The 26,294-nt window shown below is 41.5% G+C and overlaps 1 protein-coding gene across 1 annotated transcript; it reads left to right on the top strand.

The window, feature by feature from the left end:
* The first annotated feature begins 250 nt into the window (after positions 1 to 250).
* LOC130875846 (zinc finger protein 431-like) lies at positions 251 to 19,512 on the top strand. The gene is made up of 3 exons (XM_057772112.1): positions 251 to 317; positions 19,126 to 19,252; positions 19,448 to 19,512. Exons 1-3 carry the CDS (start codon positions 315 to 317, stop codon positions 19,510 to 19,512), a joined length of 195 nt encoding a protein of 64 aa, XP_057628095.1. The 5' UTR covers positions 251 to 314.
* The last annotated feature ends 6,782 nt before the right edge of the window (positions 19,513 to 26,294 follow it).

Below are 26,294 nucleotides of genomic sequence, written 5' to 3' on the forward strand. Positions count from 1 at the left end.
ACAAGTTCTACAATGCCAATCTCCACAGGTCAGGGACAGTTCTGTACCTGGAGATGCCCTCAGGGCTGGGAACCGCTGTGCTCCGAGCTTTCAAAACATTCTGTCCGTAAGGTGCTCGCGACTGTCAATCAGGACACAATAGCCAATCAGGGCTTCCAGTTAGGCTGCCAGGCAGAACAAGGGAGGACACTTCCTGTCCTCCACGCTGCAGGCTCGGCGACCCCGGGACTGAGGGAGGCTCTGTGGTTCCGTGTTCTGCGCTGTGACCCGCGGTCGGGAGCTGTGGGGAGAGCGGGGCGAGCTCGGAACCCGCCATGGTGAGCGAGGGCCGCCGTCCCCACGCGGGAGGAGCCGCGGGAGCCGGTGTGGGGTCCTCCCGGGGCTGTGGGAACCGGCGGGCGCGGCGCCCCGTGAGGTCCCTGCTGTCCCTGCAGCTCCTGGGTCCTGCGGCTTCTGTGTAACTTGCATCTGTGGGCTGAACATGCACAGAACACCGGGACGTGGGTACTGTGCCTGCATAGTGCCATACTGTGACGTCACTATACAGAACGCGCGCACGCGCTGTTTTTTACTGTCACCAAGGAAGGCAGATTTGCTACCTCCTGGGGCCCTAGTTACTCTAGTGTCTACCAGAAGTTCTGCGTTTGGCCCCGAACATTGAACATTCACGTACAGGATCCGCCTACAGTTAATTCTTTGTAGGACGTAAACTCTATGTCAATAACACATTTTTCTGCAGATACCAGGGTAGTCCAGTCACTTGCCTCAGTAATGCCAGATTCACTGAGTTTCCCGGCCTAATGTGTTACAGTTGGCTCTGTAGAAATAGTGTTTTGTTTTGTTTTTTTTAACTTTGCTCTTATGTTCTGTTGTTATCTTTATTCTTTCCCAGACAGTACAATCTTTATTGCAGTCATACAAGAAGTTTTGAAATCAGATGATGTCACTGTGTGTGCTATGTACTCAATCTTGTGTAGACCAGGTTTTCATTTATGATGAACTTTTCACATCAGGTTTCTATTGACAGCAAAAATTGTTAGACATATTTTTGGACTGTTGCTGATTTATAGCTCAGTTGTGTACTGAAATAATAATGAGGCTTCCTGTCTTCAATCAAGTAATTTCTCTCCATTGATCAAGAGTTCCTTAATTCTTTTAATTACAAAGTTATAGTGTTGGTGACAGATATTTGTCACATCTCTGTATTTCTGGCATATTTATCTCTGATGACATAAGATGTGAGGGTATATGTTTTTAATTTTCCTATATTATTTTATTTCATGTGTATGAGTGGTGTGCTTGCATATGTTTATGTTGACCTCGTGTGTGTTTGGTGCCCACAAAAGACAGAAGGAGGCATCAGATCTCCTGCAACAGCATCTAGGGATGATTGTGTGCACCATGTTAGTGTTGGGAACCAAACCCAGGACTTCTACAAGAGCAACAGTGGTGGTAACTGCTGAGCCATTACTTCAGTCCTAAACTTTACAATTTTGTGTGTGTGTGTGTGCACAAGTATATGCTAAAAAGCAAGTGTCAAGAGAGTTGAGGTTTGTTTAACACTCTGTCATTGGGGCTTGGGAGATGATGCAGGAGGTATGCTGGTTAGATTTGGCCAACTTGACAGAAGGTAGAGTCAGACTGACCTGCAGGCAAACCCATAGAGTGTTTTCTTGATTGATGCAATGGGGCCCATCCTACCCTGGGCAGGTGAGCCCGAGTTTTAGAAGGAAGCCAGCTGAGCAAGCCATGCTAGCAGGAGGGCACTCGCAGCGTTTCTCCAGGTGGACAGCACATGTGGAATGCACAAAGCCTATAGTGTATATAAGCTGGCAAATCTGTTCCTGGCCTGCTCTTGTTGAGTGTCATCCAGAGTGGGAGACCTGTAACTGTTAAGGAGATTTTTGTCAATTAATCTCTTAAGCGTGTGGCACGATTTCTCATTGGGAAGGTGCACTAATTCTGGAACAGTTGCACCTTCAAGCTTTCAAAAACTGTTTTGAGACAAGATTTGTTATGTTTACTCTCTTTGAGTTGATCCTGGTGTTTAGGCCCACAGGGCATCGACTGTGCTGTCCTCCTGACTCCACCTCCTCAATTTTTGATTAAAGGTTTGTAGGAGCACAGACTTATAAAACTCTCTACTTGAGTCACACAGTGGGCTGTCTATTGCATTTTCCTGTTAGTGTGTGGAACTAAGGAGGTGTGTGGGGGGGACATATCTACTCCAGTGAGACCAGAATGGTTTATTGTGTACATTGCAGGGGAAACAGGCTAGGCTGTAGTGAGGGTAAAGGTTCTCTAAGTCATTGTCCTGCAGGTGTCTCTGTGATAATGAAGATTCTGATTGGACAGGGTGAGTGCCTTTCTGTGTACTTTCCAGCATGCGTAAACTCATACCATATGGATGAAGGAAAACCAAAATGATGGGTGCACAATTTGGGGAGGTTACCTTGAGCCACTGAAATTTCTGATGGGGCAACTCTCTCATGTTGGTCCGTAGAGACCTGGTTGTCTCAGTTTAGTCAGGTGACAGGATTGAGATGCCAAGCAATTGGCTGTGGCTTGTGTGTGAGCCTGCAGTACTCAACAGCTAACATTTTCCACAGGGTCATACAGTCTCTTACACACGTGGATGTGAGTTCTGTGCAGAGTGATGAGTATAGATCTGTTTGCATTCTTCTACGTGCACACATCCAGTTTGACCAGCATTGCTTGTTGGTGAAGCTGTCTTTTCTCTTCTGTGTATTTCTGGTATCTTTATCAAAACCCAGGTATCTATAGGTATCTATAGGCGTGTAGATTCATTCCTGGGTCTCAATTCGATTCTGTTGATCAGTGTGTCTATTTTTATGTGAATACCATGTATTTTTTATTACTATACCTTTGTTGTACAGCTTGCATTCTGGAATGATGAGAGCTTCAACAATTCTTTTTCTGTTCAGAAGTGCTTTAGCTGTCCTAGGTGTTCTGTTTCCCCATTTTAGGTTGAAAATTATCTTTTCAAGGTCTTAAAAAAAAAACTGTGTTCGGATTTTGATGGAGATTGCATTGAATGAATCTGTAGGTTGCTTTTGTTGGAATTGCCATTTTTACTACGTTAATCCTACCGATTCATGACCATGGGATGTCTTTCTATCTTCCCATATCTTCCTCAGTTTCTTTCTTCAAAGACTTGAAATTTTTATCATATAAGTCTTTCACTTGCTTGGTTAGAGTTATCCCAAGCTATTTTATATAATTTGAGATTGTTTTGCAAGGTGTTATTTCCCTGCTTTCCTTCTCAGCCCTTTGTCATTTGTACGTTGGAGAGTTATTGATTTTTGTGAGTTAATTGTGCATCTAGCCACTTTGCTGAAAGTGTTTATCGGCTGTAGGAGTTTCCCTGTGGAACTTTTAGAGTCACTTACATATACTATTGCATTATCTGCATAAAAATACTTTGACGTCTTCCTTTCCAGTTTATATTCCCTTAATCTCCTTGGTTGTCTTATTGATCTAGCGAAGACTTCCAGTTCCATGTTGAATAGATATGGTGTGAGTGGGCACTCTTGTTTTGTTCCTGATTATAGGTGAGTAATTCTGAATTTCTCTCCGTTTAATTTGATGATGGCTGTAGATGATTCCTACTTGAACATGGTGAATGATCTTTTGATGTGTTCTTGGATTTCGTTTTTAGGTCTCTTATCGACAAGTTTTACATCTATGTTCATAAGGGAAATTGATCTGTAATTCTCTTTGTTGGTTCTTTTTTTAAAAAAAATATTTATTTATTTATTTATTTATTATGTATACAATATTCTGTCTGTGTGTACGCCTGCAGGCCAGAAGAAGGCACCAGACCCCATTACAGATGGTTGTGAACCACCATGTGGTTGCTGGGAATTGAACTCAGGACCTTTGGAAGAGCAGGCAATGCTCTTAACCTCTGAGCCATCTCTCCAGCCCTCTTTGTTGGTTCTTTATGTGGTTTAGATTTCAGGGTAACATGGCCTTATAAAATGAATTTGGAGCTCTACTGGCTGGTTTTGTGTTTCAACTTGACTCAAGCTAGAATCATCAGAGATGAAGGAGGTTCAATTGAGGAAATGCCTTCACGAGATTCAGTTGTAAGATTTTTTCCTCTATTAGTGATAAATAGGAAAAGCCTCAGCTCACTGTGGGTGGTGCCATTCTTAGGCTGGTGGTTCTGGGTTCTATGAGAAAGTAGTCTGAGGAAGCCAGGGAGAGCAAGCCTTACTGCATCAGCTCTGACCTCCAGGATCCTGCTCTTTTGGAGTTTCTGTTCTGACTTCCTTGGTGATGATCAGCCATGTGGGAAGTATAAGCTAAATAAGCCCTTTCCTCCCCAGCTTTCTTTTGGTTGTGATGTTTTGTTGCAGCAATAGAAACCCTAAGACAGCCAGTGTTCTTTCTGTTTCTATTTTGTGGAATAATTTTTATTGTATTGATAATAACCTTTCTTTGAAAGTTTGATGGAATTTCGTGGTAAAATGATCTGGGCCCTGGGTTTGTTTGTTTGTTGTACAGAAACGTCGTGTTTAAGTAGAATTTCTTTTTGTTGCCACTTATCTCTTGCACCTCCCAGTGTAGCCCGGGTTAGTCAGGATGCTTGGCATCCAGGCATGTGCACCTGGTCAGCTTGGTATACTGTTTAAAAGTCTCTGGAAGAGTTGGGGTAAAGACTTCCTAATCAAACTGAAGCACTAACAGTAGAACCCATTTACATTTCTTTAACCCCAGGAGTTAAATCCAGCAGGATGTAGACTCTGGCAGCTGCATCTGTTCTCCCCCACATCAGAGGTCACACATCTAGGTTTACATGTAATTCTCTTAAGGCAAAACTTTTATGTCAGCTTGACACAAGCTAGAGTCATCACAGAGGAGGGAGCCTCAATTGAGGACAGGCCTCCATAAGATCATGCTGTATACAAGCCTGTAGGGTATTTTCTTACTTTTTGATTGATGGGAAAGGACCAGCCATTATAGGTGGTTCCATTCCTGGGCTCATGGTCCTGGGTTCCATAAGAAAGCAGGCTGAGAAAACCATGCAGAGCAAGCCAGTCAACAGTACCCTCCATTGCTTCAGTGTCAGCTTCTGCCTCCGGGTTCCTGACCTGCTTGAGTTCCTGTCCTGACTTCTTTCAGTGATGGACTAATGATGTGGAAATATAAGCCAAATAAACCCTTTCTTACCCATGTTGCTTTGGTCTTTTTTGTAGTCACAGAAACCCTAAGACATCCGCCTATGACTTTGTAAACAAAACAAGCAAACAAACACCCATCTGTGCTGTCCAGATCTGTTTTTTCATTAACTGTCCAAACGGTAGGTGCACATCCCATCTCACAGTAAGATTCCTAAGGAGTCAGTTCAAGACTTGATTACTGGTAGGTTCTCGTTCAACATTTCTTGAACTGGCATAGCCACAGAGACCTGAAATGCTTGGTAGGTTGAGGTGGGAGGATGTGCTTGAACATAGCTTGGCTATCTGGCCAAGGTTAGTTAGTCCCCAGAATAAATGGACAAATACATATTTGTTGAGTTTGCCTTTTTTGTGAATTAAGTTTTTAGCAGTATAGGTTGTGTAACCTTGTCTCTACAGGCCTTAGTCTGCCCTTTGTAGACTATCAGAACTGTTAATTTATAGAAATGAAGGATCAAGGATGTTCAGATACTGTGGATATTAGGACCATATGAGGACTCTGATGACCTGCACCCTCTCATCCCTGCCTCTCTTTCCTGGTTTTTACAGAAACTATTCCTCAGTGTAAATTCCTGAAAGAGGGCTCCAACCTCACTTCACACCTCTGCCAAGTGCTGGTGTCAAACACAGTCATTAGTCCCCTTTGCCTCCTGAGAAAGTTTTAAGCAAGCATTGAGGTATCAAATCTACAACAAACAGTAAAGATTTAAACAGCCCAATCTCTACAAATTCCCTGGAGTGGCAGATCTCTCCCTTGACAAGAGAAGCCTCAGGAAACCCCAGCTCTTTTTTTTTTTTATTATTCTTTTTTAATTAAAATTTCCACTTGTTCCCGTTTCCCATTTCCCTCCCCCTCCTCCCAAATATTGCGCCCTCCCCCACTCCCCTTTCCCTATCCCCACTCCTCTCCCCCCCCTGCTCCCTCTCGATACTGAAGAGCAGTACAAATTCCCTGCCCTGCGGGAAGACCAAGGTCCTCCCACTTCTATCTAGGTCCAGGAAGGTGATCGTCCAAACAGGCTAAGCTCCCACAAAGCCAGTTCATGTATTAGGATCGAAACCTAGTGCCATTGTCCTTGGCTTCTCATCAGCCTTCATTGTCTGCCATGTTCAGAGAGTCCAGTTTCAACCCATGCTTATTCAGTCCCAGTCCAGCTGGCCTTGGTGGGCTCCCAATAAATCAGTTCCAATGTCACAGTGGGTGGGTGCACCCCTCATGGTCCTGACTTCCTTGCTCATGTTCTCCCTCCTTCTGCTCCTCATTTGGACCTTAAGAGCTCAGACCGTTGCTCCAAATTGAGCCTCTGTCTCTATCTCGATCCATCGCCAGAGAAGGTTCTAAGGTGATATGTAAGATATTCATCAGTATAGGATAGGATCATTTCAGATTCCCTCTCCTCAGTTGCCCAAGGTACCAGCTGGGGACATCTCCCTGGACACCTGCAAGCCCCTCTAGAGTCAAGTCTCTTACCAACCCTAAGATGGCTCCCTTAGTTAGGATATATACTTCGCTGCTCCCGTATCCACCCTTCCTATATCCCAACCATCCCAATCACTCAAGCTCCTCCCATCCTCCCCTTCTCACGTTTCTCATCCCATTTCCCCTTAGCCCCAAGCCACCTCACCCGCAAGTTCCCAGTTTTTGCCCGGCAATCTTGTCTACTTCCCCTATCGAGGCGGATGACTATATGATTTTCTTTGGGTTCACTTTCTTATTTAGCTTCTCTAGGATCACAAATTATATGCTCAATGTCCTTTATTTATGGCTAGAAACCAATTATGAGTGAATACATCCCATGTTCCTCTTTTGGGGTCTGGGATACCTCACTCAGGATAGTGTTTTCTATTTCCATCCATATGCATGCAAAATTAGAGAAGTCATTGTTTTTTACTGCTGAGTAGTACTCTAATATGTATATATTCCACACTTTCTTCATCCATTCCTCCATTGAAGGGCATCTAGGTTGTTTCCAGGTTCTGGCTATTACAAACAATGCTGCTATGAACATAGTTGAAGAGATACTTTTGTCATATGATAGGGCATCTCTTGGGTATATTCCCAAGAGTGGTATTACTGGATCTTGGGGTAGGTTGATCCCAAATTTCCTGAGAAATCGCCACACTGATTTCCAAAGTGGTTGCACTAGTTTGCATTCCCACCAGCAATGGATGAGTGTGCCCCTTTCTCCACACCCTCTCCAGCAAAGGCTATCATTGGTGTTTTTGATTTTAGCCATTCTGACAGGTATAAGATAGTATCTCAAAGTTGTTTTAATTTGCATTTCCCTTATCGCTAAGGAGGTTGAGCATGACCTTAAGTGTCTTTTGGCCATTTGAATTTCTTTTGTTGAGAATTCTCTGTTCAGTTCAGTGCCCCATTTTTTAATTGGGTTAATTAGCATTTTAACGTCTAGTTTCTTGAGTTCTTTATATATTTTGGAGATCAGACCTTTGTCTGTTGCAGGGTTGGTGAAGATCTTCTCCCAGTCAGTGGGTTGCCTTTTTGTCTTAGTGACAGTGTCCTTTGCTTTACAGAAGCTACTCATTTTCAGGAGGTCCCATTTATTCAATGTTGTCCTTAATGTCTGTGCTGCTGGGGATATACGTAGGAAGTGATCTCCTGTACCCATATGTTGTAGAGTACTTCCCACTTTTTCTTCTATCAGCTTCAGTGTGTTCAGACTGATATTGAGGTCTTTAATCCATTTGGACTTGAGTTTTGTGCATGGCGATAGATATGGATCTATTTTCATTCTTCTACACGTTGACAACCAGTTCTGCCAGCACCATTTGTTGAAGATGCTCTCTTTTTTCCATTGAATACTTTTAGCTCTTTTATCAAAAATCAGGTGTTCATATGTTTGTGGGTTAAAATCCGGGTCTTCTACTCGGTTCCATTGATCGACTTCTCTGTTTTTATGCCAATACCAAGCTGTTTTCAATACTGAAGCTCTGTAATAGAGTTTGAAGTCAGGGATGGTAATGCCTCCAGACGATCCTTTATTATATAAGATTGTTTTGGCTATCCTGGGTTTTTTGTTTTTCCATATAAAGTTGATTAATGCCCTCTCAAGATCTGTGAAGAATTTTGATGGGATTTTAATGGGGATTGCATTGAATCTATAAATTGCCCTTGGTAGAATTGCAATTTTTACTATGTTGATCTTCCCAATCCAAGAGCAAGGGAGATCCTTCCATTTTCTGGTATCCTCCTCAATTTCTTTCTTCAAAGACTTAAAGTTCTTGTCAAATAGATCCTTCACTTCCTTGGTTAGGGTTACCCCAAGATATTTTATGCTATTTGTGGCTATCGTGAAGGGTGATGCTTCTCTGATTTCCCTCTCTGCTTCCTTTTAGGAGGGCAACTGAGTTTTTGGAATTGATCTTGTATCCTGCCACGCTACTAAAGGTGTTTATCAGCTGTAGGAGTTCTTTGCTGGAGTTTTTGGGGTCGCTTATGTACACTATCATATCGTCTGCAAATAATGAAAGTTTAACTTCTTCCTTTCCAATTTGAATCCCTTTGATCCCTTTATGTTGTCTTATTGCTATTGCTATAATTTCAAGCACTATATTAAAGAGGTATGGAGAGAGTGGACAGCCTTGTCGTGTTCCTGATTTTAGTGGAATAGCTTTGAGTTTCTCTCCATTTAATTTGATGATAGCTGTCGGCTTGCTATAAATAGCTTTTATTATACTTAGGTACGACCCTTGTATCCCTAATCTCTCTAAGACCTTTATCATAAAGGGATGTTGAATTTTGTCAAATGCCTTTTCAGCATCTAATGAAATGATCATATGGTTTTTTTCTCTCAGTTTATTTATATGATGGATTACATTGATAGGTTTTCGTATGTTGAACCAGCCCTGCGTCTCAGGGATGAAGCCTACTTGATCATAATGGATAATTTTTCTAATATGTTCTTGGATTCGGTTTGCCAGTATTTTATTGAGTATCTTTGCGATGTTCATGAGTGAGATTGGCCTGTAGTTCTCTTTCTTGGTTGTATCTTTGTGTGGTTTTGGTATCAGAGTAACTGCAGCTTCATAAAAGGAATTTGGCAATGACTTCTCTGTTTCTATATTGTGAAATACCTTAAGGAGTATAGGTATTAGGTCTTCTTGGATGTTCTGGTAGAATTCTGCATTGAAGCCGTCTGGACCTGGGCTTTTTTTGGTAGGGAGGTTTTTTTATAACAACTTCTAATTCTTCGTGACTAACAGGTCTATTTAGATTGTTCACCTGGTCCTGGTTTAACTTTGGTATATGGTACTTATCTAAAAAAGTGTCCATTTCTTTTAGATTTTTCAATTTTGTGGCATACAGGTTTTTGTAGTAAGATCTAATGATTCTCTGAATTTCCTCTGTGTCTGTGGTTATGTCTCCCTTTTCTTTTTTTTTCTTTTTTTTTTTTTTTTTTGGTTTCTCTGTGGTTTTTTGGAGCCTGTCCTGGAACTAGCTCTTGTAGACCAGGCTGGTCTCGAACTCACAGAGATCCGCCTGCCTCTGCCTCCCAAGTGCTGGGATTAAAGGCGTGCGCCACTACCGCCCGGCTTATGTCTCCCTTTTCGTTTCTGATCTTGTTAATGCGTATTCTCTCTCCGCTGTTTGATTAGTTTGGATAGGGGAAACCCCAGCTCTTGTTTCCCCCAGGCTCCCCTTCCCATTTTACCCCAGCTCCCTGCTTACTTTGAGCAGTTGGTGCTGGGCCCTGGACTTTCAACACATATTAAAGTGAAAGACACACAAGCAGTGGGGACTTCACCCAGACAACAGCTTCCTGGGAACGGGAAGCTTGAGAGGCAGGGAGAAGAGATGCTTGGAGTGACTTTTCCTCTGTGTGTTCTTGTTGCCCAGGCTGACTCGGATGTTGTGTTCTCTACATCTCAACTCCTAAGCAAGCCCTTTACCAAACAAGCCACAACCCTACGCCCTTTTAAGAAGTGTAAGTTGTATATACCTTTAATCCGAGCACTCAGGAGGCAAAGGCAGGTCTTTGAGTTTGAGGCCTGGCTTTTCTGTAGAGTGAGTTTCAGGAAAGACAGGGCTGCACAGAGAAACCCTGTTGTGAAAAATGAAAAGGGAAGGAAGGAAAACGTAAGTTCTAAAACCAGGGAGGGCTCAATCCCAGCCCTCGGGAGGCAGATACAGGGGGATGTCTGTGACTTCTAGACTTTAGGCCATCCAGAGCTACATAGTGAGACCCTTTCCCCCAAACAAACAAGAAATGTAACTGAGAATAGTAAAAATCAGTATTTGAAACTTGCTTTTGGAGTGGGCACGGAATTATCCCTTGAGGCCCTGGGGATGTAAATGGAGGAAGAAGGGCTCCCTACTCAGTCTGCATCTGTCTGTCTCATCTTCCTTAATTCAGGGCATAGATATAAGTCATTGTCCTAAACTGGAGTCACCTTGGTTGCAGGAAGAACAAAACCTCCTAGGACAGAAATCTCTACCCCACCCCTGTATACAGCATATGCGACTGGCTACCTTCCCAATGGTGAGGCTGCACCCTGAAGCTTGACTGACCGTCTTCCATGAGCCAGATTGATCCCCTTAAGAGGGATAGTGACGAGGGCTTGTGACCACCCTCATCTCACACAGAAGACTGAGACTGACCATCCAGACACACCTCTAACAGGACCTATTAACTACGCATGCCTGTGACCCACCAGTGCTTTCTCTATTGAAACCTGGAGCTCACACCAGGAGTCCCGGGCTCCCTGCAGGATGAACCAGCATTTTGCCAACTCAGATTCTTCTTTCTAGTGTCTGGAATAAAAGCCTTGAGAACCACACCTGGGTTCAATCTCCATCTCTATTCTTCACCTTTCCTGTTCTGTCTCATTTGTGTATGGTGGACCCTTAGTAGAGCCTTACCTGCTGGGCCTTCCTAGGTCAAATTTTTCTTTTCTGAAAGCCTTGGTAAGCACAACCGAACATTTCTTTGTACCTTGGTTATTTCCTAGCGGCGAGACTGTTTGCCACGGTGAGCTGGAGGTGTCTTGTTTGCACCTGTGACTGACATCTCCACACTCACAGTTTCACGGTGCTCAAGGCCACACTTGTTCCCCCCCCAACCCCTCCACCTGCTCCTTCCCACCTGCTCTTCAAGTGGTTTTAATTTCAGTGACGCTGCATTGGCTTTGCCCTAGCAGCTCTCCTTAGCTGTTAGGCACCTCTCCTTTATCTCATTCCTTTGCTTGAAAGTCCAGTGAGCCCCTTTACCCTGTATCCTTCAACAAGGCCATCTGGGGTGCCCTGCCTGTGTTGTTGAGTGACCCCCCTTCCCCTCCTCACAGCCACTGCTGTCATGCCACATGTAACTGAGCAAAGTGTGTTCACTTCATTAAGGTTATATTGACGCATAAGCAGGGCACTGAGATCACTTGCCCAGTACAGACCTTATGACGGAAGGGGACTTTAAGGAGTAGGGATTGGAAGAGCTATCTTCTAAGGAGACGGAATGGCAGCTGGCAGAAATGGGTCAGCATTGGCATTCTACAGAAATCCTGAAACTTTGCAAGGAACTGGAAGATCCGAGCAGTTTCCATTCTGCAGCAGAGAGTTCTCGGTGGTGAGTGACTGTTTTCAAGTCTCTGGTGCATAATTCTTCTGAACCAGAAGTCTCCTGATGCATGTATCTCATCCCAGGAGCTGGGGAGGCTCAGGCAGGAGGGCTGCTAGATCTTGTAGCATTGAGCTTCCCCCCTGGCTCTAGCACTGTCAGAGGCACTACAGTGTGCGTGTAGGGACAGTCAGAGCACAAATTTCTGAAGCCGTTCTCTCCTTCCATCTTCACCTGCATACTGGCTTCAAAATTCGTGTCCTCTGGCTCGGAATGGCATGCTAAGCATTTGTACCCGCCAAGCCAAATCACTGGCATACTATTATCTTTTTAAAAGACCCCTTATCTTTCAGAAATACACTTTGAAATATCTTTGTAGCCCAGGATGCCCACAGGCTGTTGTATCCATGTAGCCTAGATTTATTTGAACTTTGTCTTCCTGTCTCAGCCTCCAAGTACTGGGATTGCAGATCAATTCTGAGGCAGAAGGCAATAAACACATTTCTCTCTCATGTTACTGTGCAAATTCAAAATTAATAATGAAATACTTCATCATGTAATATTCTGTCATACTACTTTGGCTTGACTTACCAAAAATTTAAATATATCTAAAGAGTATTTCACCAGGAAAAATAATATATTTATACTACCTATGGTGATATAAACACAATGGTCTCTAATATGAGTGTTCCACCAAAATCGCTACATGTTACTGATGAACTGGATTTCTGTTTTCTTGTCTATGTCAGGAACTGGGTGCCTCGAATGACACTGATGACTGTCAGGATAAATTGTGAGGTAGAGGTGGGGTGTGTGGATCACACAAGCTGAAGTGTAAGATGGGGTGGGGGTAACGTAGGGCAGGAAACTGAGACAGGATACTTGCCAAGTTAGAGGGGACCGGTGGCTTTCTTTATGAGAATCTAGATACATTTTAATTTTTAAATGACAATTATTTGTTTACTGACTTGTATGGAGATTGACATGCCCGTGTCATTGTCCCCTGTGGATCTCAGATAAGAAGTTATAGGAGTCAGCTCTACCTTTCCAGCATGTAGGTCCTGGAAAACAAAGGGAGAGTTCCCAGCCCTCAGGAACTGGGAAGGAAGATCCAGTTTGAGGACAGCAAGCCCATCTTCTGGTGACCACCCTTTCACATATTTTCTGCTCACATAATGCCCTGAATTCCCCTAGGTGATCACCTCTGCAGTTTCAGGCCAAGATTAGTCCCAGTGGATGCCTTTCCCCATGTCAATAGCATACTAAGATCTGTCTTAATCATTTCAACCAGAGCCTGGATTTAATTATGACACTGTTCAACTCCAATTCTTAGGGTTATAGTTTTCCAAACATGCATCTAATCCTGGCATCTTCCAGAATTCAACCTTGAAAAAGCTTTCGTGACTCTCAGATTTCAAGACAATGGGTACCAGCATCATGACACCACCCTTTCAGGTCAGGTTTTGCTTGTGGCCACCTGTGAATCAGAGTAACACAGTGTCAAGTTAATCATGTAAGTTCTTTTCTTTATGTATAGCCAGTGGTTTGGTTTTAATTAACACATTTATTTGTGCCACAGCACCTAGAGCCGGTTGCCTCCTCCTGCACAATCACCACATCTAAGGCCGTGTCCAGTTGGGTAGACGGAAATGTTGGGTCTCAGAAGGCCCTCCTCCCAGAGGACCACTCACAGACTTTCCCTCACCAGTTTGGGAAGTGTAGTCAAACCCAAGCCAAGTAAAATGTGGTTCATAATTGGACATGGGCTACCACAATGGAGCTGCCCCAAAGCTATCTGGTCTAGTGGTGAGTTTTAGGCTAGCAGGAATACATAGTGTGGTACTATCTCAACAAAACCAAACAACAGATAAAACTGGGCACCTTAAATTGGATGGGATTGGCCCAAAGAGATAGCTCCATAGCAAAGGTATTTAGGGCATATGACGCATATGATCATCTGAATTCATCCACAAAGCCAACAAAAAAAATCTGTAAGGAGAGAATCCACAACATTGTCTTCTAACCCCCACAAGCACCTGAGTATGCACATGCCCCCTGGCTCATTTCACGGGAATATGGTAATGAAGTATTTAAAATGTGGGGCAGGTAGGCCTAGCATTCTTTCTGTAGCTTAGGCAGGCTTTCTGATGAGCTGGGATGTGTGTTCCTGTACCACAGATACAGAAGCGATACTGCGTTTCTCTTTTTATGATCTGAAATTTTATTTATGTGAATGGGGATTTTTTTCCTATGTATATGTTTGTGCACCATGTGCATGCAATGCCCTGAAGAACATAGAAGAGGATTTCAGGTCCTCTGGGACTGCAATTAGAGACAGTTTTGACTTGCCATGTGGATGGAAGGAACTGAAATTTGGTCCCCTGTATGAACAGCCAGAGCTCTGAACATAGTGAACCATCTCTCCAGCCTTTTATTCGGATACTTAATACTGTATTTTTATTCTCAGGAACTTGGGAGGCAAGGTTAGGCCTAAACATTTCGCAGCAGGCTGTTTTGAAAACTTACTTCTACCAGGACTGTAGAGATGGCTGTGCAGTTAAAAGCACTGGTTGTTCTTCCAGAGTGTTGGGGTTCAATTCCCAGCATTCACATGGCAGCCATCAATTGTCTGTAATTCCCATTACAGGGGCTCCAATAAGCTTCTTCTGAATTCAAGGCCCTTTACAGACATGGAGGACAGACATGCATACAGGCAAAGTACCCATACTTGTATAATGAAGCTTTTAAAAAACATCTTTCTGGAGCTTGCTGTAGGACATCCTTCAGTCAGGAGCCTTTAAGATACCTGTCCACTTGGGTGTGGCCTCTTATACTGTAAAATGCATGTTCCTTCTCTCTTTCTGCTGCTGGATTTGGTTGCTGTTCTCTGTTCAAGCAGAGGACTGTGATCTGTGAGTCTACCCCTAAATAAATAACACTTTATTATACTAAAAAGGGGGAAATAGTTCTGGCATTTGTCTCTGGCAAGGCCCCATGGCTTCTCTCTGACTCTGCCTTCTTTCTTCCAGTATTCAGTTTAGTTTTCCCCACCTACCTCTGTTCTGCCCTATCAGGCCAAACCAGTTTCTTTATTCATTAACCAATAAAAGCTCTTAGTTTCTGAGCCTGAGAAACAGTCGGAGATGCTTTTCAAATATAATCTCATGTAGGGAGGTAAATTCCTCCTTGTGGGATAGAGCTGGCAGAAGAAAAGCAAAGGAAGGACAGGAAGGACATTCTTTGGTAGACTCTAGTGAGAGTTTTGTTAAAGGTTTCTTTTATTTTTTTCAATTGTTTATGTCCAGTTCATTAGTTTTAACTGGTCAGAACTCTGAGGCCTGTGTGTAAAATGAAAATATCAATCTTTCTCTAAAGCTTTAGATATTAATTGGGAAGTTTTAGCTATGTAAACCAGCCATTGTTGAAGATCTGAAGTACATTTTTATATCCAATTGGAGGTGTAGAGTTTGGAGTTTGCCCCACCAGTTTTGTGTCTTGCTTTGGTCTAGTATTTCCTCACTGCTTCTTTCCCTATGGTTTGGAAGGATAAAGTTTATTGTGTTTTTCATTGTATGCTAGAAGTATGTGATTTGGTTTTTTATTTTTATTTTACAGGAGATTACAGTTAAGAGATTTCAGAAGAGATTCTTTGAGCTTTGGCTTTTTAAACAAGTTTGAGACTATTATGCACTGTGGGGATGTCTGAAATTTGACTGAATGCTTTTTCGCATTATGGTATACCTACCAGCCTGTGGGGGTCAGAAAATTGAATATGGTGACTTGAAAAGGAAGGCCCCATAGACTCATGGTTTTGAATGCTAGCCCAAAGGGAGTGGCAATATTAGGAGGTGTAGCCACGTGAAGTGATGCTACCTTGTTGAAGAAAGTGTATCACTGTGGAGGTGGGCTTTGACATCTGTGTGTTTCCCCCTGCTAATGCTTGAGGATCAGATCTAGAACTTCAGCCTTTTTTCTAGCACCATGTCTGAGTGGATGCCTTCCTGCTTCTTGCCATTGTGTTAATGAATTAATCTTCTGAATTATAGGCAGGTCTCAATTAAATGTTTTCCTTTATAAGAGTTGCTGTGCTCTTGGTGCTTCTTCACAGCCATAAAATCCTAACGAAGACAACTTAGGACCTGGAATATCTTGGGTTTCCCCCCACTAGGATTCCCCTGATCATTGCACTCCTCCTCCTTCCAAGGAACTCTGAGACCCTGGTGTCCCAAGGTCTGGACTTTGGGAACTCAGTAGGATCTCTAGAAATGTGCATATTTACCAGAGAACACTGCTAAGACATGGCTTTAAGTCAATAGAATGCTTTTAGTAGCTGGCCTGCCACTACAGGATCCCAGTGTAGCCCCATACTTCTTTCAGAATGAGCTTTTAAGCACAAAAATCATGTTCTGGGTTGACCTAGTTTAGTTAACAAGAACAGTTAGTCAGAAGTGGAACTACAGAAGGTAAAACGCAAGTTTAGTACGTTTAGAGATTTTCCCCATAACTGGGGGCATTGAGGGATTGGGACTCTTGTTTTTGGAAAATGGTGCTGTCTATGTGCTGAGTTTTACAGCCTGAGTGGGACTTTCATCACGGAGTCAGTCGTACTAAGGTCTGGGGGCTCTGTTAACACTGCTCAGATGAAGGTGTAGTACTGGGGGCTCTGTTAACACCGCTCAGATGAAGGTTACTCTTCTGTGCTTTGGTGAAATGTTCTGTGACTATCACTTTAGGTCCATGTGGTTTATAGTGTCTGTTAGCTCCAGTGTTTCTCTGTTTAGTTTTTATTTAGATGACCTGCAGGTGGATGAGCATGGGGTATTGAAGTCTCCCACTACCACTGTGTGAAGGTCAATATTAGATTTAAGCTGTAGTAGTGTTTCTTTTTACAAATGTGGGTTCCCTTGTGGTTGGGGAATAGATGTTAGAAATTGAAACATCATCGCAGCAGATTTCACTTTGGTGGATATGTAGTGCCCTACCCCATCTCTTTTGATTAATTTTTGTTTGAGGAGCATCTCCTACATTTTATATGCCTATGGGCGCATTGGATGAACAGTGAGTCCACATTAGTTATTTTGGTTTTTCTTTCTGTGCTAGGGCTCATGCCCATGTACTTCACACATGATAGGAAAAGTTGTGTGCCTGCAGCGAGTGCTGAGAACTGACCTAGGACCTCTTCAAAATCAGCAGGTGATCTTGTCTGTAGACCCATCATTATATACTCCATCCCTTTAGTTGTTGTTTTTTTAAAAATTGTTTTAGGATCAACATTTATTTTACTAATGTTTTTGAGAAGTCTTTGGTCTGTCAGTCAGTAACCTATTAAAATGCTTGCCTTTCTAGGAAGTATTAGCTTTACAGTTTAAAAGGAGTCACTCTAATTTATTATAGACAAGTACAGAATTGGAATGAATGTTTAAGGCTATGGAGGAATTTCAAGGGAGCCCTTAAGTGCTTTCTAATTTTTGTTTATCTGTTTATTTTGTAAGGCATTATCACACTGTGTACCTTTGGCTATCCTAGAAATCTTAACATACAACAAACTTGCTTGGAAATCACAGAGTTTTCCCTGTTTCTGCCCCCTGAGTGATGTGGGATTTCCCTCTTATGCTGTGATTATCTTTTATTACCACTGGTTAATAAGGAAGCTACTTTGCCTTATGGCAGGGCAGAATAAGGCCAAGTGAGAAATCCAAACAGAGATGTAGAGAGACGCCATATAGCTACCAAAGGAGAAAGATTCCCCTGGAACCTTACCAGTAAGCCACAGCCTTGTGGTAATACACAGATCAATAGAAATGGGTTAATTTAAGATGGAAGAGCTAGCTAGGAATACACCTAACCTATTGACCAAACAGTGTTGTAAATAATATATTTTTCTGTGTGATTATGCAGGTCTGGGTGGCCAGGAAACAAACAAGCATTCTCCAGCTACAAATTGGCACCCACTGTCAGGGTCATGAATCCACATAAGACCTAAAAGTAGCTTAAGAAAAAAGGAGGGCTTCTAGGCTCACAAAAATGGGAGCCAAGGACAGCTTCTTGGTAGTCACATATTTTTTTTCTGATAGGCTTTGTTTGCTGGCTGCAAGCAGAGGTGTGGCTTCTTTAAGAGATATCTTTCTGGTTTGTACTGGTTCTGGCTCTTTGGGGAGCTCTCACTACAGAGTTCTTAAGTGGATTTGTGAGCAGAGTGCTACTACTTGAAGAAAGCCACTGATGAACTTTGCCAGTACAGGACAGAACAGATCTTCAAATTTCCTGCTTCATGGAAAAGTCTGCCAGATACTATGGGCCTGTAGGCTGAAGATGGATGCCCTAACATTATGGAAGAACTTTGGGTGACTGTCCAGGCAACAAGATGTCTCTGTCAATTCTAGATTATTGGAAGTTGCTTACAGTGTACTTCCTGTTTACTTAGGTAATATTATTCCCTTCTGGGGTCATTGATAAAGTTGAAGACTGCACAGTTATAATTATAGTTTTCCTTAGTTATGATAAAGGATAAATTAGATAGAGAATTTTAGAAAATATGATAGATGACAAAGTATTTTCTTTAATGTAAATGAACTAAATATTACAACTATAATTCTTGCTTGATAACTTCTTTGTATATGTAGTTTTACTATGTTAAAGTTAAAACTTTCATTTTTAATCAGACAGGAAAGGGGAGGTTGTGTGGGTTTCTCCTCTGTATGCTGTGAATATATTTTATTACCACTGCTTAATAAAGAAGCGTCTTTGGCCTATGGCAGGACAGAATAAAGCCAGGAGGGATATACAGAGTAGACGGAGTAAGAGAGATGCCACCGGAACTGTAGGCCACAGCTTCATGGTGATACACAGGTTAATAGAAATGGGTCAATTTCAGATATAAGAGATAGCTCGGAATATGCCTCAGTTATTGACCAAACAGTGTTATTAATATAGTTTCTGTGTGATTATTCAGGTCTAGGCATCTGGGAAACCAAAGAACAGTCTCCAGCTACCCTTGATTTCTGGGATTTATTATGTGTACTACCACACCTTTTTTGAAGTTAATAATTTTGATAAAATTTTGCTGATGTATACTGAAAAGTGTTACTCTGTTTGCATGTCTTCATATATAAGTAAACATTTCTCCTGCAATGCCATGTTCTATTTGGTGTGCACAGAAATGGAAGTTATCTTTTTTCTTTTTTGTTCTAAAATGAATTGGTGACTGCATTTGAAATTCTATGATCCATTTCATAAAATATATTGCGTACACAGAATTTTGCAAATATATTCTCAATATATTTGTACTTTGAAGTGTACTTTTACAATGCAGTCCCAACATTTCTATTATGTGCATGTATGGGATACTTTAGGATGCAGTGGCCTATGAGGATGTGCATGTGAACTTCACTCATGAAGAGTGGGCTTTGCTGGATCCTTCCCAGAAGAGTCTCTACAAAGATGTGATGCTGGAAACATACAGGAACCTCACTTCTATAGGTAAGAATGTAAACTTTTTGTCACTTTTTAAACTAAGAAGACAAACCTTGGAGACCGATAGTCTTCTGTGATTCTGAATGTGAAAGAGGAAGAATCTGGTGAATAAATCAGACATTGTTCTAATGTTCACCAAAGATAGTGATTTTAATTGTGTCATATTTCCAGTAATATATTGTATTATGTACTGTATTTTAGGGTACAAATGGGAAGAACACAATATCGAAGAACATTGTCAAAGTTCTAGAAGACATGGAAGGTAATTTTTATGTACAAGCTGATACATTTGTACTTCTGAAGAAATGTCAATGAACCCCGAAGTTTTAATGAAAAGCAGCCGTGTAAATAAGCACAGCTTCGTGGTGATTATTAAATTCTCACAACACCATGTATTCCACTGTCAGGTATCAGATCATTGTTTGCAAAGCATTCCTTTAAGAAACAAGATGTCATCAGCTCTCATTGTCCGCCACATTCCGAGAGTCCGGTTTTATCCCATGTTTTTTCAGTAGCAGTCCAGCTGACCTTGGTGAGGCCAAGGAGAATGGCACAGGAACTTTCAACTGGCGATGGATCGAGAGAGAGACAGAGACCCAAATTGGAGCAATGGTCTGAGCTCTTAAGGTCCAAATGAGGAGCAGAAGGAGGGAGAACATGACCAAGGAAATCAGGACCACGAGGCGTGCACCCACCCACTGTGACAGTGGAACTGATCTATTGGGAGCTCTTCAAGGCCAGCTGGACTGGGACTGAATAAGCATGGGTTGAAACTGGACTCTCTGAACATGGCGGACAATGAAGGCTGATGAGAAGCCAAGGACAATGGCACTAGGTTTCGATCCTAATACATGAACTGGCTTTGTGGGAGCTTAGCCTGTTTTGATGCTCACCTTCCTGGGCCTGGATGGAAGTGGGAGGACCTTGGTCTTCCTGTAGGGCAGGGAATTTGGACTGCTCTTCAGTATCGAGAGGGAGGGGGAATGGACTGGGGGGAGGAGAAGAGGAGTGGGGATGGAGGAGGGGAGTGGGGGGAGGGGGCAATGTGTGGGAGGAGGGGAGGGAAATGGGAAACGGGGAGCAGTTGGAAATTTTAATTAAAAAAGAATAAAAAAAATGGTCAAAAAAAATTAAGAAAAAAAAAAAGAAACAAGATGTCACATTATTTTTACTTTTTAAAACATTTCTATTCATTTTACATACCAACCACAGTTCCCCCTCCCCTCCTCAAGCTTCCTCCTCACTTCCTCCCACCCACCCCCATCCACACCTCTAAAAGGGTAAGGCCTCCCATGGGAAGTCAGCAAAGTCTGCCACATGGAGTTGAGGCAGGACCAAGCCCCTCCCCTCCGCATCAAAGCTGAGGAAAGCATCCCAAAATAGGGAATGGTCTCCAAAAAGCCAGCTCATACACCAGGGATAGATGCTGGTCCCACTGCTAGGCCAAGGTATACAAATATCACCCACATGAAGAGGGCCTAGCTTGGTCCCATGTAGGCTCCACAGTTGTTGGCCCAGAGTCTGTGAGCTCCTATGAGCTTGAGTCAGCTGTCTCTGTGGGTTTTTCCATCGTGATCTTGACACCCCTTACTCATATAATCCCTCCTCCCCTTCTCTGACTCGACTCCCAGAGCTTGGGGCAGTGCTTAGTTGTGGATCTCTGCCTCTGCTCTCATCAGTTGCTGGATGAATGTTCTAGGATGACAGTTAGGGCAGTCATCCATCTGATTACAGGAAAAGACCAGTTCGGGCACCCTCTCTATCGTTGGTAGGAGGTTTATCTGGGGTCATCCTCATGGATTCCTGGGAATTTCCCTAGCACCAGGTTTCTCCCTAACCCCATAATGGCTCTCTCTATCTAGATATTCATTGCTCTCCCTTTCTGTCGCTCCCCCAACTCGACCATTCTGTTCCCACACCTCCAGTTTACCCAGGAGATCTCATCTACTTCCCCTTCTGAGCGATCAATGTGTCCCTCTTAGGGTCCTCCTTGTTACCTAGCTTTTCTGGGGCTCTGGATTGTAGTCTGCTTATCCTTTGCTTTCCATACTCCACTTATGAGTGAGTGCATACCATGTTTGTCTTTCTGGGTCTCGTGATGTGACTAAGGATGATTTTTCCCCCTAGGGCCATCCATTTGTCTGCAAATTTCATGATGTCATTGTTTTTTATGCCTGATTAATACTCCATTGTATAAATGTACCTCATTTTCTTTATTCATTCTTAAGTTGAGGGTCATCTAGGTTGTTTCCAATTCTGGCCATAATGAATAATGCTGCTGTGAGCATGGTTGAGCAGGTGTCCTTGTGTGTGACTGAGCATCATTTGGGTATATACCCAAGAGTTTTTTTTTAGCTAGGTCTTGAGGTAGATTGATTCCCAACTTTCTGAAAAACCACTATACTGATTTCCAAAGTGGCTGTACAAGTTTGCATACCCACCAGCAATGGATGAGCATTCCCCTTACTCCACATTGTCTCCAGCATAAGCTGTCATCAGTATTTTTGATCTTGGTCCTTTTGACAGGTGTAAGATGGAATCTTAAAGTTATTTTGATTTGCATTTCTTTGATGGCTAAGGATGTTCAGCAACTCCTTAAATATCTTTCAGCCCTTTGAGATTCATCTGTTGAGAGTTCTTTCTTTAGGTCTGAACCCCATTTTTTATTGGATTATTTGTTTGTTTGTTTGTTTGTATTTTTTTTGATGTCAAGTTTCTTGAATTCTTTGTATATTTTGGAGATCAGTCCTCTGTCTGATGTGGGGTTGATGAAGATCTTTTCCCAATCTGTAGGCTGATCTTTTCTTGTGTTGACAATGTCCTTTGCTTTACAGAAGCTTCTCAGATTCAGGACATCCCATTTATTAATTGTTTCTCTCAGTGTCCTATGGTGTTATATTTAGTGCCAATGCATTCAAGTGTACTTCCCACTTTCTCTTCTATCAGGTTCAGTGTGGTTGGTTTTATGTTGAGGTCTTTGATCCATTTGGACTTGAGTTTTGTGCATGGTGATAGATATGGATCTATTTTCATTCTTCTACATGTTGATATCCAGTTATGCCAGCCCTGTTTGTTGAATATGCTTTAATTTTATTATTAAAATTAATATATTTAATTATTAAAGTACATATATAATTAAGATATATATTATATCTTTTTTTTATACTTTTAGCTTTTTTGTCGAAAATCAGGTGTGGTGTGGATTGATAACCGGGTCTTCAATTGGATTCCCTTGGTCCTCCTGTCTGTTCTTATGCCAATACTGTTTTTATTACTGTAGCTCTATAGTAGAGTTTGAAGTCCGTGATTGTGATGCCTCCAGAAGTTCTTTTGTTATACAGGATTGTCTTGGCTATCCTGGGTTTTTGTTTTTCCATATGAAGTTGAGTATTGTTCTTTCGAGGCCTGTGAAGAATTTTGCTGTGATTTTGATGGGCAATGCATTGAAACTGTAGATTGCTTTTGGTAAGATTGCCATTTTTACTATGTTAATCCTACCTACCCAAGAGCATGGGAGATCTTTCCATTTTTTGGTGTCTTCTTCAATTTCTTTCTTCAAAGAGTTAAAATTCTTGTCATACAGATCTTTCTCTTGTTTGGTTAGCATTACCCCAAGGTATTTTATGTATTTGTGCCTATTTTGAAGAGTGATGTTTCTCTTATTTCTTTCTTGGCCCATTTATCATCTATATTAAGGAGGGCTACTGATTTTTTGAGGTAATCTTGTATTCTGCTACATTACTAAAGGTGTTTGTGAGTTGTATGAGTTCCCTGGTGGAATTTTTTGGGTCACTTAAGTATACTATCATATCATCTGCACATAGTGAGAGTCTGACTTCTTTTCTGATTTGTATCCCCTTGATCTCTTTTTGTTGTCTTATTGCTCTAGCTAGAACTTCAAGTACTGTTTTGAGTTAATTGGAGAGAGTGGACAGCTTTGTCTTGTTCCTGATTTCAGTGGGATCTCTTTGAGTTTCTCTCCTTTTAGTTTGATGTTGGCTGTTGACTTACTGTATATTGCCTTTATTATGTTTAGGTATGTTCCTTGTATCCATGCTCCCTCCAAGACTTTTTATTATGAAGGGTATTAAATTGTGTTGAAGGCTTTTTCAGCATCTAATGGGATGATTATGTAGTTCTTTTCTTTCAGGTTATTTATATGGTAGATTACATTGACAGATTTCTATATAATGAACCAACCACCCCTGTATCTCTGGGATGAAGGTTACTTGGTTGTGGTGGATGATTTTTCTGATGTGTTTTTGAATTCGGTTTGCTAGCATTTTATTGAGTATTTTTGCATCAATATTCATGAGTGAGATTAGTGTGTAATTCTCTTTCTGAATAGTATCTTTATATGGTTTGGCTATCAGGGTAACTGTAGACTCATAAAAAGAGTTTGGTAATGTTCTTTCTGTTTCTATTGTGTGGAACAATTTGAGGAGTATTGGTATTAGTTCTTCTCTGAAAATATTGCAGAATTCTGTGCTGAAACCACTGGTCCTGGTCTTTTTTTGGTTGGGAGTCTTTTGATATCTGTTTCTATTTTCTTAGCAGTTATTGGTCTATTTACTTTGTTTATCTGGTCTTGATTTAATTTTGGTAAGTGATATTTGTCCAGAAAATTGTCCATTTCTTATGTTTTCCAGTTTTATGGAGTACAGGTTTTTGAAGTATCCTGATGATTCTCTGTATTTCCTCCATGTCTGTTGTTATGTCCCCTTTCCATTTCCGATTTTATTAATTTGCATATCCTTTCTCTGCCTTTTTGTTAGTTTGGATAAAGGTTTGTCTGTTTTGCTGATTTTTCTCAAAGAATCAACTCTTTGTCTCTTTTAATCTTTGTGTTGTTTTCTTTGTTTCGATTGTAATCAATTTAATCAATTTGATTATTTCCTGCAGTTTAGCCCCCTTGGGTGAGTTTGCTTCTTTTTACTCTAGAGTTTTCAGGTGTTATCTTAACTCACTGGTGTTGGATTTTTCCAGCTTATTTATGTAGACATTCAGTGCTATGAACTTTCCTTTTAACACTGCTTTCATTGTGTCCCATAAGCTTAGTTATGTTGTTTGGTCATTTTCATTGAATCTTAGGAAGTCTTTAATTTCTTCCTTTATTTCTTTCTTGACCCATTGGTGATTCACGTGAGCATTATTCAATTTCCATGTGTTAGTGTTGCTGTTAAATTCTCACTTTAAGCCATTGTGATCTGGCATAATATATGGGGTTATTCCAATTCTTTTGTATCTGTTGAGGTTTGTTTTGTTACTGAGTATGTGATCACCTTTTGAACAGGTTCTGTGGGGGTCCAAGAAAAGGTATACTCTTTTATGTTTAGATGGAATATTCTCTAGATGTCTGTTAAGTCCATTTGAGTCATAACATCTTTTTTTTTTTTTTTTTCCGAGACATGGTTTCTCTGTGGCTTTAGAGCCTGTCCTGGAACTAGCTCTGTAGACCAGGCTGGTCTCGAACTCACAGAGATTCGCCTGCCTCTGCCTCCCCAGTGCTGGGATCAAAGGTGTGTGCCACCATGGCCCGGCTGAGTCATAACATCTTTTAGTTCCCTTATTTCTCTATTAAGTTTCTGTCTGTCAGACCTGTCCCATGGTGAGAGTGGGGTGTTGGGGTCTCCGGCTATTAGTGTGTGGGGCTTAATGTGTGATTTAAGCTTTAGTAATATTTCTGTTACATATGAGGGTACCCTTGTGTTTGAGGCATAGATGTTCAGTATTGGGATTTCCTCTTGATGGATTTTTCCTATGACTAATATGAAATGTTCTTCTTTTTCTCTTTAGATTGATCTTAGTTTGAAATCTATTTTGTTAGATATTAGGATAGCTACACCAGCTTGTTACTTAGGTCCATTTGATTGGAAAAATTTTCCCAACCCCTTCATCTGAGGTGATATCTGTCTTTAAGGTTGAAGTGTGTTGGCTGTATGCAAGAGAAGAATGAATTCTGTTTTTGTATCCAGTCTGTTAGCCTGTCTTTTTATAGGTGAGTTGAGTCCATTTAATTAAGGAATATTAATGGCCAGTGATTGTTAGTTCTTGTTATTTTAGTTTTTGTTGCAAGTGATATTATTGTGCATGATTTTTCCCTTCTTTGAGGTTCCTTAACTAGTTATGACTTACCATAGTTTAGTAGAGGAGCAATTTCTGAGAGATACAGAGTCATAGTAAAGAAACCTGAATCCCTATAGCACATCTCTATGAGTCTCAACAATTTAAACTATGTGAACACAATGTGGAAACCTTTTATTTTGTTATTCTTCCTTTAATAGTTGTATCTGTCACCCTGGACACAAGCCATGTGAACATAAGGAATATGGAAAGAAGCAATGCACCTCTGTCTCTCCCAGGACATTTAAAAGCTGTATAGTAGTCCCTACTATGAGAAGACATGATGACTGTGATACAAGTTTACACCCTCACATTGGAGAAAAGCCTTATGAGTACAAGGAATATGAAAATTTGTGTGCCTTTACCAGATTACTTTGTACATGTAGTGTTACTAGCACTACAGGAAAATGTTATGTATGCAATCAGTGTGGTAAAACTCTGAGTTCTTCCAGTTGTCTTCAAAGAAGTGAAAAAATTCACATACAAAAACGAAGTGATAAATGTGGGCCTTGTACAAAAGATTTCAACCATCACAAGTATTTTCAGAGACACAAAACAACCAATGAGGAAGAGGATATTTATGGATGTAACAAACATGATAAAACATTTATATGTGACTACTCCTTAACAGTACACAAAAAACCTCACTTGGTAGTAAGACCCTATGAATATAATCAAAGTGATAAAGCCTTTTCATGTCACAGTCTTCATCAAGTACACAGAACTAATATTAGAAAAAAAAGGCATGAATGTCATCAATGTGATAAAGCCATTGCACATCCCAGTTGTCTTCTAAAACATGAGAGAGCTCATACTGGAGAACGACATTATGAATGTAATCAATGTGGAAAAGCCTTTTCGGAGAAGAGTACTCCTCATAGGCATGAAGGAAGTCATATTGGAGAGAAATGTTCTGGATGTAATC

The sequence above is a fragment of the Chionomys nivalis genome, chromosome 6 (genome assembly GCF_950005125.1).
Source record: "Chionomys nivalis chromosome 6, mChiNiv1.1, whole genome shotgun sequence".
Lineage (NCBI taxonomy): Eukaryota > Metazoa > Chordata > Mammalia > Rodentia > Cricetidae > Chionomys > Chionomys nivalis.